At 40.7% G+C, this 12,493-nt stretch overlaps 1 protein-coding gene across 1 annotated transcript in view; it reads left to right on the plus strand.

Annotated features, from left to right (window-relative positions):
- LOC149167358 (uncharacterized) overlaps nucleotides 1-10,745 on the plus strand; it is a 75,139-nt gene extending 64,394 nt beyond the window's left edge. The window contains exons 2-6 of the mRNA XM_089432956.1: nucleotides 8,395-8,512; nucleotides 8,640-8,989; nucleotides 9,088-9,186; nucleotides 9,341-9,517; nucleotides 9,669-10,745. Of these exons, the coding sequence (XP_089289082.1) occupies nucleotides 8,395-8,512; nucleotides 8,640-8,989; nucleotides 9,088-9,186; nucleotides 9,341-9,517; nucleotides 9,669-10,644 (1,720 nt within the window). The 3' untranslated portion in view covers nucleotides 10,645-10,745. The remainder of the gene's footprint in view (nucleotides 1-8,394; nucleotides 8,513-8,639; nucleotides 8,990-9,087; nucleotides 9,187-9,340; nucleotides 9,518-9,668) is intronic.
- The last annotated feature ends 1,748 nt before the right edge of the window (nucleotides 10,746-12,493 follow it).

Raw genomic sequence — 12,493 nt, forward strand, 5'->3', positions numbered from 1 at the left:
CACTCTTGTGATCTCTCTTCATCTTGTTTTGGGTTTGATGAAGATGAGATCTAGAAGGAGTGCTCTAGGTGATATGCTGCCCTAATAGAAGATGCCCTAGAAGCTGTCATGGACAAGGATCTATGCTGCCCTGATGGAGAAGTCTCATACGCAGCAAGAAGTAGGCTCACACAGTCAGGGAGGAAGGTCTCATAATGCAGGGAGGACAGCCCTCTAAGAAAGGTTCTACGCTGCCCTAAACGTGACCTTACTACACAGCAAGAATAAATACCCTAACGCTGCCCTAACAAACTGTTCTAGGACGCAGTTAAAGAGGGTTCTTATACTGCTGTAAATGCAAGCCCTAACCGCAGTCCTATTGGGAGGACTCTAGCCTTAACCTAGCCGCTGAAAATGGAAAGACTTGGCCGCTGTTCTAGAAGATCTCTAGCAGTCAAAGAGAGCCATCATACGCTGCCTAAAAGGTTTCCCATCTACTGTCCCAGCACTCAATCTAATCCACAATTTCAAAGAGGCATCTATGCTGCCGTAACCGCAGTTCACTAAGGGTTCTATGCAGCAAGAGAAGAATTCATACACGCAGGAAAGAGGAGATCTTAAATAGCTCTAGACGCAGTCAAAAGGAAGTGTATTCAAGAATGCCCTAGCCGCAGTCATACCATAGCCTTATGATGCACAGGGACAGCGTCAAAGGAAGGTCTAGGAGTATCTTGAATGACATGGTGAAGAGTTCCTCAAGCCGCCGTAAGGAGGCCTAAAGAGGCCCTAATCTCAGACGTGAAGATGTCCTCATACGCTGTCATATCTAGCCATAACTACAGCTATCTCATTGCTGGTCAAAAGCATGGATGAGATACATTTGGGAGTAGCTGTCATTAGATTAGAAGTCAGAGGGCTAAGCTGCTATCTAGGGTCTAGTTTGGGTCTGCTTGAAGGAATATGGAACTATAGCCTAGTTGCTTTGCTAGGCTGCAAGCCATTGCAAGCAGCTAAGGCTAATGTGCAGCAAAGTGGATGTTGTATGTTAAGAGCATCATAAGTATTGCAGCAGCAGGATGTATAGCAACAAGGTATTGCAGCATGATGATGATGATGTATTGCAGTATGCCTTGAGTGTATGATTGGGTGTAACACAGTGACAGGTGCAACTGATGATGAAGTGCAGCATAGCAGTCATTGAGTACAGATCAGTGATGGTGCAGGATTGAGTGCAGATCATCGATGAGTACAACATTGGGTGCAGATCCGTGATAAGAGCAGCTCAATGATTAGAGCAGCACAGTGACAGGAGCAGCAACATGAAGTGCATAGCATGGTCATTAAGGTCCTGTACTGTGATGATAAGTGCAACATGGAGCAGCATGATGAGGTGCAGCGTATGAACGAGATGCAGCACATGACAAGTGAAGGAGTCACCTTGGAGAATCAGTTGAATCAGCATGTCTTCAACTGATCTCATGTAGATATAGAAAGTCAAAGTGTTGACTTCTGTTGTAAATGTACTATCTCTCTTTCTCTCTCTCTGCTGAACTATTGAAGAACATATAAGAAGAATTGATCAAGGGTTTCCCCACATTGGGGTTTGTCCCTGGCTAGCACCACATCTTGTGTCCTCTTGTCTTGGCTTGTCTTCTGCGATTTATGTTTATGTTCTATCTGCAGTTTACTTTAATGTTGATGTGATTGCTAATCTGGAAAAGATATTGAGATAACTGTGAAAATTGAAATAAATTGCTCTAAGCATAGAACATACCTAAAATTAACATGGGATCAGAGCTGAGGTGAAGACAAAGCCCAAGCAAGAGTGAAAGAGCAATCACCGAGGATAGTTGGGAAAGGACAAAAGGATGAATGGGTTTCTCATCCCTCTTCAAATTCACCGAGGGTGAAGTCGAAGCAGAGAATATTATCAGAATGGCGCAGTGGAAGATTCTGATGGCTTGAAGATCACTTCAATGGGAATTTCGAATCTAAGGGTGGAAGGAAAGGTAGATGCCTTGGTTGCAATAAGTTCGGCCATTATGCGAAGGAGTGTCCAAATGGCAGAGACACATCTCTTGATGAAGATAACAATCATTCCAGGGACATCTTCAATGATCAAAGGAATAACAGGTAATGCAGGTCATCAAGGAAATGGCCGACTCTTCAAAGAAAGCAAGGAACCCCAGGTATGAAGAATCAAATGTTGTTTTTGATAAGATAAATAAGCATTATCTTGTATTGGCCCTCTCCTTCAGAGTTTTTGGGAATTTGGCTTAGTGATTGTAGTGCTTCAAGGCACTTCATCGGATAGAAGGGTGCACTCTCTAATTTGGTAGAGATGGAAACAATCGTGGGATTATACTTGGAGCCGATGCCACCTATCCCGGAAAGGGTGTAGGGAATGTTCCCCCTCAAATGAATGAGGGTAACTCGATTCATTTACAAGAATCTCTTTTATGTACCTGATTGTAAGAAGAATCTGGTGTCCATTTCGACAATGGAAGTCAAAAGGTTTCAGGGTGGCATTCATCATTGGAAAGGTACGTGTTTGAAAATAGAATTTTCTAAGATGCTTTTACTCGTGGGTTCAGGATTGGCAATTTGTATCATGTTGCAGGATGGTCCATTGAGGATCATGTCAATTTACATATCGCATCTATAGCACCGGAGGTTTGTGAGTCAGATGGTGACTGGGATGCCTGAATTCAAAAGGAGCATGAATGTACATGTCTGAGATGTACTGAAGGAAAATCTTACAAGGGGACCATTCCCCTCATGTAGCAGGTCCACAGGTTTGGAACAACCTGAGGAGGTTTGAGATTCATGATCAAAAATCTCATGTATAGAGGAGGAAGAAAGCCCTCTATGGCTTTAAACAAAATACCCCGGGCGTAGTATGAGAGGATTGATAGCTGTCTGATGGAGCTGAGATTCACTAGGAGTGAAACCGATCCAAACCATTACCCAAGGGTTGTGGATGATAGACCTCTCATACCGACACCTTTTGAGGACGACCTATTTCTGACAGGTGCAGGCCCTCTCACTTGCAGAAGTAAGAGGGAGTTGGATTCCAGATGTGAAATGGTAAATTGCAAGCCCGTGACTACTTCGAGGATCTTAACTTTCAGAAGTTATAAGGTGATGATGCTGGACCAGATTTGGGAAATGCCTCTGAGTTCTATAAACTCATTTGCATTAATATTCTTGGTGAACTTCCGTCCGGACATATGTTTTGCAGTTAGCATGGTGAGCTCATATTTGGTTGAGCCTCACTGGATTGGTGCCAAGAATCTTTTGAGATATCTTCGGGGCATAATCTCTCATGGATTAAGATACACTATTGGAAATATGAAACGACATGATTATTTGAATGCTCACTGGGCAGGCAGTGTGGAGGATCACTAGAGCACTTCTCAGTGTTGGTTCTCTTTGGATTTTGCTTCGATATCATGGATGAGCAGGAAGCAGAAGTCGGTTGCTATAAGCACCGCCGAGACCGAATACATAGCTACGAATATGATCTCGTATGAAGCTGCCTAGTTGTGGAAGCTCTTCAGTGAGTTGTTTGTACACATGATGAATACCACTGTGATTCTCTGTGACAACTAGAGGGGGGATTTGATTATTGAGGAATCCTGTATTCAATGATTGCTCCAGCAGATAGACATCAGATACTGCCTTATCTGGGATATGGTAAGTCGATGAGCGAGGAGGCTTCATCACATTGAGACTGATGTACAGGTCGTAGACATTTTGTCAAAGCCTCGGGAAAGGTCAAATCTACGACTTTCCTGAACGACTTGGAGTCGTTGAGAGACCTTCTTATAAGGGTCCTGCATGTTGCACGCATTGAGTTCTGGGAGTTCTGGGGGGCTTGGGATACTTACTGGAGCAACATACGACCACAGGGTGACTCACCCTCCCCTGGTGGTGCGCTATGTACAGGATGATTAGTTCTCCTATGGGCCAGGATGATTAGTTCTCCGTGGCAACTATGGAATAGGATGATTAGTTCTCCTGTGGGCCAGGATGATTCGTTCTCTGTGGCGACTGTGGAACAGGATGATTAGTTCTCTTGTAGGCCAGGATGATTAGTTCTCCATGGCATCCACTGGACAGGATGATTCGTTCTCCTGTGGACAGGATGATTAGTTCTTCGTGGCATCCAGTGGACAGGATGATTCGTTCTCCTGTGGACAGGATGATTAGTTCTCTTGTCGAGGCATCCTACCCATGCAGTCTGAGACTCATGGGAAGTACCTCTCATCTGATCAGTGAGCAAGGAAATGAGGATAGGGACCATAGTAGTACTATTGATGGATGCATCTTTGTATCCTATGTCACAAGGTTCGTTGAAATTTAACCTTGAGGTTCGAATTTTGGCGAACCTTAAAAAAATGTTGAGATTCGACAAACCTCATCGAACCTCATAGCCATTGACCAAGTCCATAGATTAAAACTCATAACTTCATGTTACAACTCAAGCTTGCAGTTTCCATGTTCGTGATAGCATTTTTTACTGATGTTGATTTCTTAATATTTTATCCTATAATTCATTTTAAATTAATATATGTAGACGAACCTAATGGTGAATCTCATCAAAAAATTCGAACTCAAACCGAACCTAATCATTGTCGAACCCGAACTCGAACCTGAACCATGTGACATTGGTTGTATCTATCGTACTCCCTATGCTAGGATGACCTCCATTGATCTAGGATCAATGAAACTGATCTAGGATCAGTATGAGTGGTTTGAGACACTCTCTTGTGATATTGATCTGGGATCAATAAAACTGACTTCGGGTCAGTAAGAGTGATGTGACACACTCTCTTAAGATAAAATTGACTTCGGGTCAATAGAGAATGGTATGAGACATTCTCGATCAATTCTTCTTCTTCATGGTTCAGCAGAACAGAGTAGAGCAAAGTAAAGCAGAGCTTAGCAGAGCAAAGTTCAGTAGAGCAGAGCCGTGCAGGACACTAATGGCATAGATAGTACAGTTGGACATATGGATCAGCGGATGGAGTTCTCCCTAGTTGAGAGGTAGTGTTAAAATTGGCAACTAGGGCAAAACTCCATATGGGTCATCTTATTAATGGAAGCTGATATTTTTCTTGGATCCCTCTCATCGAGAGGTGTAGGATTGATCTAAAGATCATCCGATTCCAATAAGTATTCATAGAGATATGAATTTATTTGTGTTATGGGACAATTCGTCAAGGTCGGCTAGCAACCAAATAACCCCCTCTTGTGCTCTACATTTTAGTATAAATAGAAGATGACTAAGTCATTTGACACACTCTAACTCTTGTGATCTCTCTTCATCTTGTTTTGGGTTTGATGAAGATGAGATCAAGAAGGAGTGCTCTAGGTGATACGCCGCCCTGGAAGCTGTCATGGACAAGGATCTACGCTGCCCTGATGGAGAAGTCTCATACGCAGGAAGAAGTAAGCTCACACAGTCAGGGAGGAAGGTCTCATAACGCAGGGAGGACATCCCTCTAAGAAAGGTTCTACGCTGCCCTAAACGTGACCTTACTACACAGCAAGAATAAATGCCCTAACACTGCCCTAACAAACTGTTCTAGGATGCAGTTAAAGAGGGTTCTTATACTGCTGTAAATGCAAGCCCTAACCGCAGTCCTATTGGGAGGACTCTAGCCTTAACCTAGCCGCTGAAAATGGAAAGACTTGGTCGCTGTTCTAGAAGATCTCTAGCAGTCAAAGAGAGCCATCATATGCTGCCTAAAAGGTTTCCCATCTACTGTCCCAGCACTCAATCTAATCCGCAATTTCAAAGAGGCATCTATGCTGCCCTAACCACAGTTCACTAAGGGTTCTATGCAGCAAGAGAAGAATTCATACACTCAGGAAAGAGGAGATCTTAAATAGCTCTAGACGCAGTCAAAAGGAAGTGTATTCAAGAATGCCCTAGCCGCAGTCATACCATAGCCTTATGATGCACAGGGACAGCGTCAAAGGAAGGTCTAGAAGTATCTTGAATGACATGGTGAAGAGTTCCTCAAGCTGCCGTAAGGAGGCCTAAAGAGGCCCTAATCTCAGACGTGAAGATGTCCTCATACGCTGTCACATCTAGCCATAACTACAGCTATCTCACTGCTGGTCAAAAGCATGGATGAGATACATTTGGGAGCAGCTGTCATTAGATTAGAAGTCAGAGGGCTAAGCTGCTATCTAGGGTCTAGTTTGGGTCTGCTTGAAGGAATATGGAACTATAGCCTAGCTGCTTTGCTAGGCAGCAAGCCATCGCAAGCAGCTAAGGCTGATATGCAGCAAAGTGGATGTTGTATGTTAAGAGCATCATAAGTATTGCAGCAGCATGATGTATAGCAACAAGGTATTGCAGCATGATGATGATGATGTATTGCAGTATGCCTTGAGTGTATGATTGGGTGTAACACAGTGACAGGTGCAACTGATGATGAAGTGCAGCATAGCAGTCATTGAGTACAGATCAGTGATGGTGCAGCATTGAGTGCAGATCAGCGATGAGTACAACATTCGGTGCAGATCCGTGATAAGAGCAGCTCAATGATTGGAGCAGCACAGTGACAGGGGCAGCAACATGAAGTGCATAGCATGGTCATTAAGGTCCTGTACTGTGATGATAAGTGCAACATGGAGCAGCATGATGAGGTGCAGCGTATGAACGAGATGCAGCACATGACAGGTGAAGGAGTCACCTTGGAGAATCAGTTGAAACAGCATGTCTTCAACTGATCTCATGTAGATATAGAAAGTCAAAGTGTTGACTTCTATTGTAAATGTACTATCTCTCTCTCTCTCTCTGCTGAACTATTGAAGAACATATAAGAAGAATTGATCAAGGGTTTCCCCACATTGGGGTTTGTCCCTGGCTAGCGCCACATCTTGTGTCCTCTTGTCTTGGCTTGTCTTCTGCGATTTATGTTTATGTTCTATCTGCAGTTTACTTTAATGCTGATGTGATTGCTAATCTGGAAAAGATATTGAGCTAACTGTGAAAATTGAAATAAATTGCTCTAAGCATAGAACATACCTAAAATTAACATATAATTAATTGGTTAGTGTGCACATTTGGAAATTGATCCAAGGAAACCTTACCTTATGAGGACAAGTTAAACGTGCATATGAATGGAGACTATAAGATAAAAAGCTTAATGAACCTAGGTTTTAAAAGGTTGTAAACTTTGTATCTTTCTTTCATTAACCAACGCAAGAGCAGAAAAAACCATTAATTGAATGCATAAACACCAAGGAGACCTTTGTCATCCATAAATAGTCCAGGGGATCAAAGCATCCACATATGTCACCACAATCAAATCATTGACTTAATTCATCAAAATCAACTCAAGGCAAAGACAAAGCAACTTCTTTAACAGGGTCAACCAGACAAACCAGTCTAAGAATTTGAACTCACAAGGGACCACTGATCGCATCAAAAGTGTGATCTGCAAAGAAGTGTAAGATAAAATCGGTGACACTTGAAAAATTGGTGACCTGGGATCTGTTGATGGCATCAGAAGAACAGTGAAGAAGTTGCCTCTGAAACTTGTTCCACGGGAAATTTCATTCCAGGAGTTTTGTTTTCATATGTTTTATAGGACATGTAAGTTATGGCTAATATGAGCTGGCCTACTGAAGTGGGAATATGCTTGGGTTGTGTGATGGAATTCTCGATAATCACATTAACAGCCCTGTAATTGCAAATCTTCAACATCAATGAGTTTTATTACTGTTACTGGACAAAAGAAGAGCACAGGAGAGTTTTTGACCTCGATGAGGTAGTGTTAAAGTTATTAGTACTCTATTTTCAGTTTGGGAGCAGGTATGCCACAGAGCTGAAAAAAAGGAATTGGTAACCATTTCTATGGAGTGGGTTCAGGCACATCACATCAACTTATTTCTGGCTGTCTGAATATTCTTGATTCCGGTTTCAAGTCACTTTGTCTATTCTGACTGGGAGTTAAAACTTAAGTTAAAAGTATTAGTGGCTGTTTCAGTTCAGATTCATGTTGTTTCTTGCAGTGTTTACATGGTTTCCCTCTATTTCCTTTCTTTGTCCTTTCTGAAGATCTGCTGTTTTTGGTGATTCACATAGTTTGTTACAAAGTATTGACCCAAAATTTTAAGATGGCATTTAAACTTTAGGAAGCTCTATCATCTTGTCTGCTGGCAACCAATGTACTTCTTGTTTCTCTTCATTTTAATCTAATACCTGGTTCCACATTTTTATTTTGTAAAGAGATATTTTTGTTATTTTTATTTACTTTTCAGGGTGCAGTTATTGTGATCAGGGGTTTGTAATTCAATGCCAAGTTTATCCTTGATATGAACTTCTGTCGTCTTATTTTGTTTGTTACAATGCCAGGTTCATACTTTGATCATTAAAGTGATTTATTGGTACAGATCCTTGTCTAGGGAAGATATTAAAGCTGTCGTGGAGTATGGATGCCACAACACAAACAGAAAGGTGGTCAATTCAGGGAAGCGTTTGAGGGCATATGTGAACTTGGACGAAGCAGTTGTAAGTTCAGTTTCAACTATTTGTAAGGTTTTTGTTGTATGAGTGAGTTTTTGAAGACTCTTCTTTTCATTTTGTTTGTGAGCCACCATTAGCACCAGAATGTAACATTCAAACTTAATTTTCTCAGGTATGTGGCATGTGCAACCTAAGAGGCTCCTGTAACAGGGCAGACGTAAAGCCCCACCAAGGGGAAGACGCACGGATGGATGATATAATGCGGGTGTTGCTTACTTACGGGCTTGATCCTCTGGTGGGTTCGGCTTCGAATGAGTTACATATGAGAGAAACAATAATAGCATCTGTTCGTAAGTTGCTGAAAGAGGTGGTTCAGTTGAGTGCAACTCCACTTGATCCAAACTTTCCCAGGACTAAGCCCGAGCAGTATTTTCCAAGAAAAAAGCAGTCACCACCTCTGCTGATGAAGAGACCAGGCATTACTGATGTTGAAATGAAAAAAGGGGATTGGCTTTGTCCAAGGTAAGTTTTTCTTCTTTTTATTTCCTTTTGGAATTGCTTTTCTGTATCCTACCAGGATATTTAGAGATTGTCTTAAATATCTTCATATGCATTTGCAGGTGCAATAGAGTAATCTTTGCCAGGAATACAACATGCATAAAATGTAATGAGAGGCGTCCTAAAGAGCAGCTACAACAAGGGGAGTGGGAATGTCCAGCGTAAGTTTTCTGTAGTTCATTAGGATATGTTCTATAGACAATTTGATTTTCTGTTTATTTATCATGATTGTTACATGATTTCTGTAACACAGTAGTAGTGTTTTAAGTTTAAAATGTGCACCTGACAAGAGTGAACTGAAAAATTATTTTGCAGGTGTGATTTCTTAAATTTTGGTAGAAATATGACATGCCTTAATTGTCATTGTAAGCGTCCAAAGGATGAACATATGCAGAATGCCGAGCATGGTCAGAGTGATTATCGTACTGATGCTAGGAGTGCTTTTCAGCAGTCACAGAAGTTGAAGAATCCAGGGGACTGGGAATGCCCAGTGTAAGTTTTCTATATTTCATAAGGATATATAGATAATCTAATATCTGTCTCTTTGCTCTGATTGTTGCACATATCATGAAACACATAACAGTTGAACCAGTATTCAAGTCAAAACGTGCACCTGACAAGAGTAAACTAAAAACTATTGCAGGTGCAAATTCAACAATTTTAGAAGAAATATGACATGCCTCAAGTGTGATTGTAAGCGTCCAAAGGATGAGGATACACATAATTCCAGGCAAGGTTGGAATGATCATCAGACTGATGCTACGGGTGACTTTCAACAGTCTAAACATTTAGAACCTAAGTTGACACATCCAGTTAAGACAGCAAACTGTTCAGAGGCCCAGAATGATGAATATGATCATGGTTCTATAAGTGATGATGATTTGCTTAATGGTGCAAGGAGGAGCAAGGGTCTTGGCATTAATGATGGCAATTTTGATTTTGCTGACATCCCTGGGCGTGAAGGTAAAAGTGGAACCACAGTTGGTAGAAGGAAAGAAGGGAATGAGAAGAAATCTTCCAGTCGATGGGATCTGGAAGCGGATATCAGTTTGCAGTCTTCCAGTGCTAAAGCAAATCTCTTTTCGAACTTAGAATTAGATGATGATGATGATGATTCTAATTGGAACAAGGCAATTGTTGGAAGAGTATATGACAGATATGGTAGAGACTCTACCAGTGCCAGAGGAAAAGGAAGGGTTCACAATTATGATGATACTGATGATGAAGATGGGCAGTTTGGAAGTGATCAGAGGAAGGAATCTGGATCATCTGAGAGATCCTCATTCTCTAAACAAACAGGAGATAAAAGCAGTTTCAAAAACTCTGGGGATTTGGATGAAGATGATGATAATGATGATCCATTTGGATCTGAAGATGATCAACCTTGGCCATCTAGATCAAAGTTAAGAGGAGGGAAAGCAAGATCTTCTGATAGGGGAGAACACAGAGTACAGAGCAGAAGAGGGAGGGATCCATCTTCTTCTTCTCGAATGAGTGGGAGGGAAGCAAATGATGACGATTTTCATGGGCTTAATGATCTTACTGGATCCGAGGATGAACAACCTCAGGCATCTAGATCAAAGTTGAGAGGAGAGGAAGCAAGATCCTCTGGTAGGTGAGAATACATAACAGAAAACAGAAGAACGAGGGAGCCATGTTCTGCTTCTCGAGTAAGAGGGAGGAGAGAGGAAAATGATGACGACTTAGATGGGCTTGATGATGATCTTGATGATTTCAAGGATGATGATCCGTTTGACAAAACAAGTGAGGGGGAGAAATATGGAAAGTCAAAAGTAGGTAAACCAGAACGAAACAAAGCCAGGAATGGTATTACTCGCAGCAGATAACATCTTTGAAATAAGAAAGTCGGGGAGATATAGAATGGCAAGTTAAAATATAATGGAGAATTCTCTCAGAACCCATCATTTTCTTAAAACCTGTGCCATATGTGGTATGATTGATACATTTATACAGTAGAGTTAACTTCTAAAGTTGGATTTTGTTAAATCATAATACTGTGCAATTGTATTGGTAGTGTCGGTATGTTTAAACTTTAAACCCAATTGAAGCTCTCTGTTATGGTTTACTGTTTGCATTTTTTTTTTGGTTCAGAAAATGAACACCAATGCCTTCTTGAGGGCAATAAGCAATATTGCCAATCTTGGCAAACTTTAGTGGTTGTCCCCAAGAACAGGTCAGTTGAAATGCATATCAGTCTGAGTTATGTATAATTTGGAACATTCGCTTTTTAATTCAATGAGAAGTCCTCAGATTATATTATTCGTGTAGCTAACAAACCAAATATCTTATCCATTCTTGAAATTATTGTATTAAGCAAAGCAGCGGCATACAATATATTGGCACTATGAAGATGTTAACCGTTTGTTTTCCCTCTCTAAAAAGTTTGAAGCTCTGTTTTTGAGAGGGCCCTGACGAGATTTGTCCCAAGACTTAAGTGTAGTTTACTTAGTTCTATGCTTTTACACAGTTTATAATTAATAATGTCAAGAACGAACCAGTATTAATAAGTATCACTTGTGGTGCTCGTCTGAGATTGCCCAGCGTATCAAAACCATATGCATGGCTAGATCACTTGACACGATGACACGGAACATGGAAATACGAGAGTCTGACATGAGACATGATGACCCTGAAAACAATACATGGAGGACACACACACACAAAAATGAAATATAGACAAAGATTCAAATCTCTTTAGAATTTAGAAAGTAAAACATTTACAATTTTGCATGATGATGATACAATTCAATCATACAACTAGTGCATATAACCAAAATATCACTGAGTGCAATGCATCTCTGAACCAAAAATACACCAACAAAGAGGCTTTAAATGGCCTCTAGAGTCCAAAAAATATCATGCTACAACAAATAACTAATACCACATTGTTGGTTTTTCTACAATAGTACATAGTAGAATCTGATCTTCTAATCTTTATAATTACTTCCAATGATTTATCACTTTAATTTATCGCATGCCACATGTATCATTAAGTAACTATACTTAGAAAATCTTCAACAGTTCTGATATTCTAATCTTTATAATTACTTCCAATTATTTATCAGTTTAATTTATCACATGCCACATGTATCATTAAGTAACTATACTTAGAAAATCTTCAACAGTAATGCAACGATAACAGTAGGATCAATAAGAGACAACCAAGCACAATAGAGACAACGAATTTACCCTGGGAAAACCCACTTGGGGAAAAACCCCACAACTTTTCTTCTAAAGGAGAATAATTCTTCAAAATTACAAATCAAAATATTTCTAGAAATCTGTGCCCAATCCAAATTCAAATTACTTGTCAAATCTGGTCAAAGTGATGATCAAAATTCTTCAAGATGCATGAAATTCAACTTTGGTCGAGGGGCTGAAATTCGGCCTGAAGTCAGCTCGGCCCTATGGTCAAATAGCTTGTGGTCAACGAGCCTAGAATTTCAG

This window comes from Pinus tabuliformis, chromosome 5_1, assembly GCF_031772625.1.
Source record: "Pinus tabuliformis cultivar Carrire ecotype Pingquan chromosome 5_1, CPIR1, whole genome shotgun sequence".
Lineage (NCBI taxonomy): Eukaryota > Viridiplantae > Streptophyta > Pinopsida > Pinales > Pinaceae > Pinus > Pinus tabuliformis.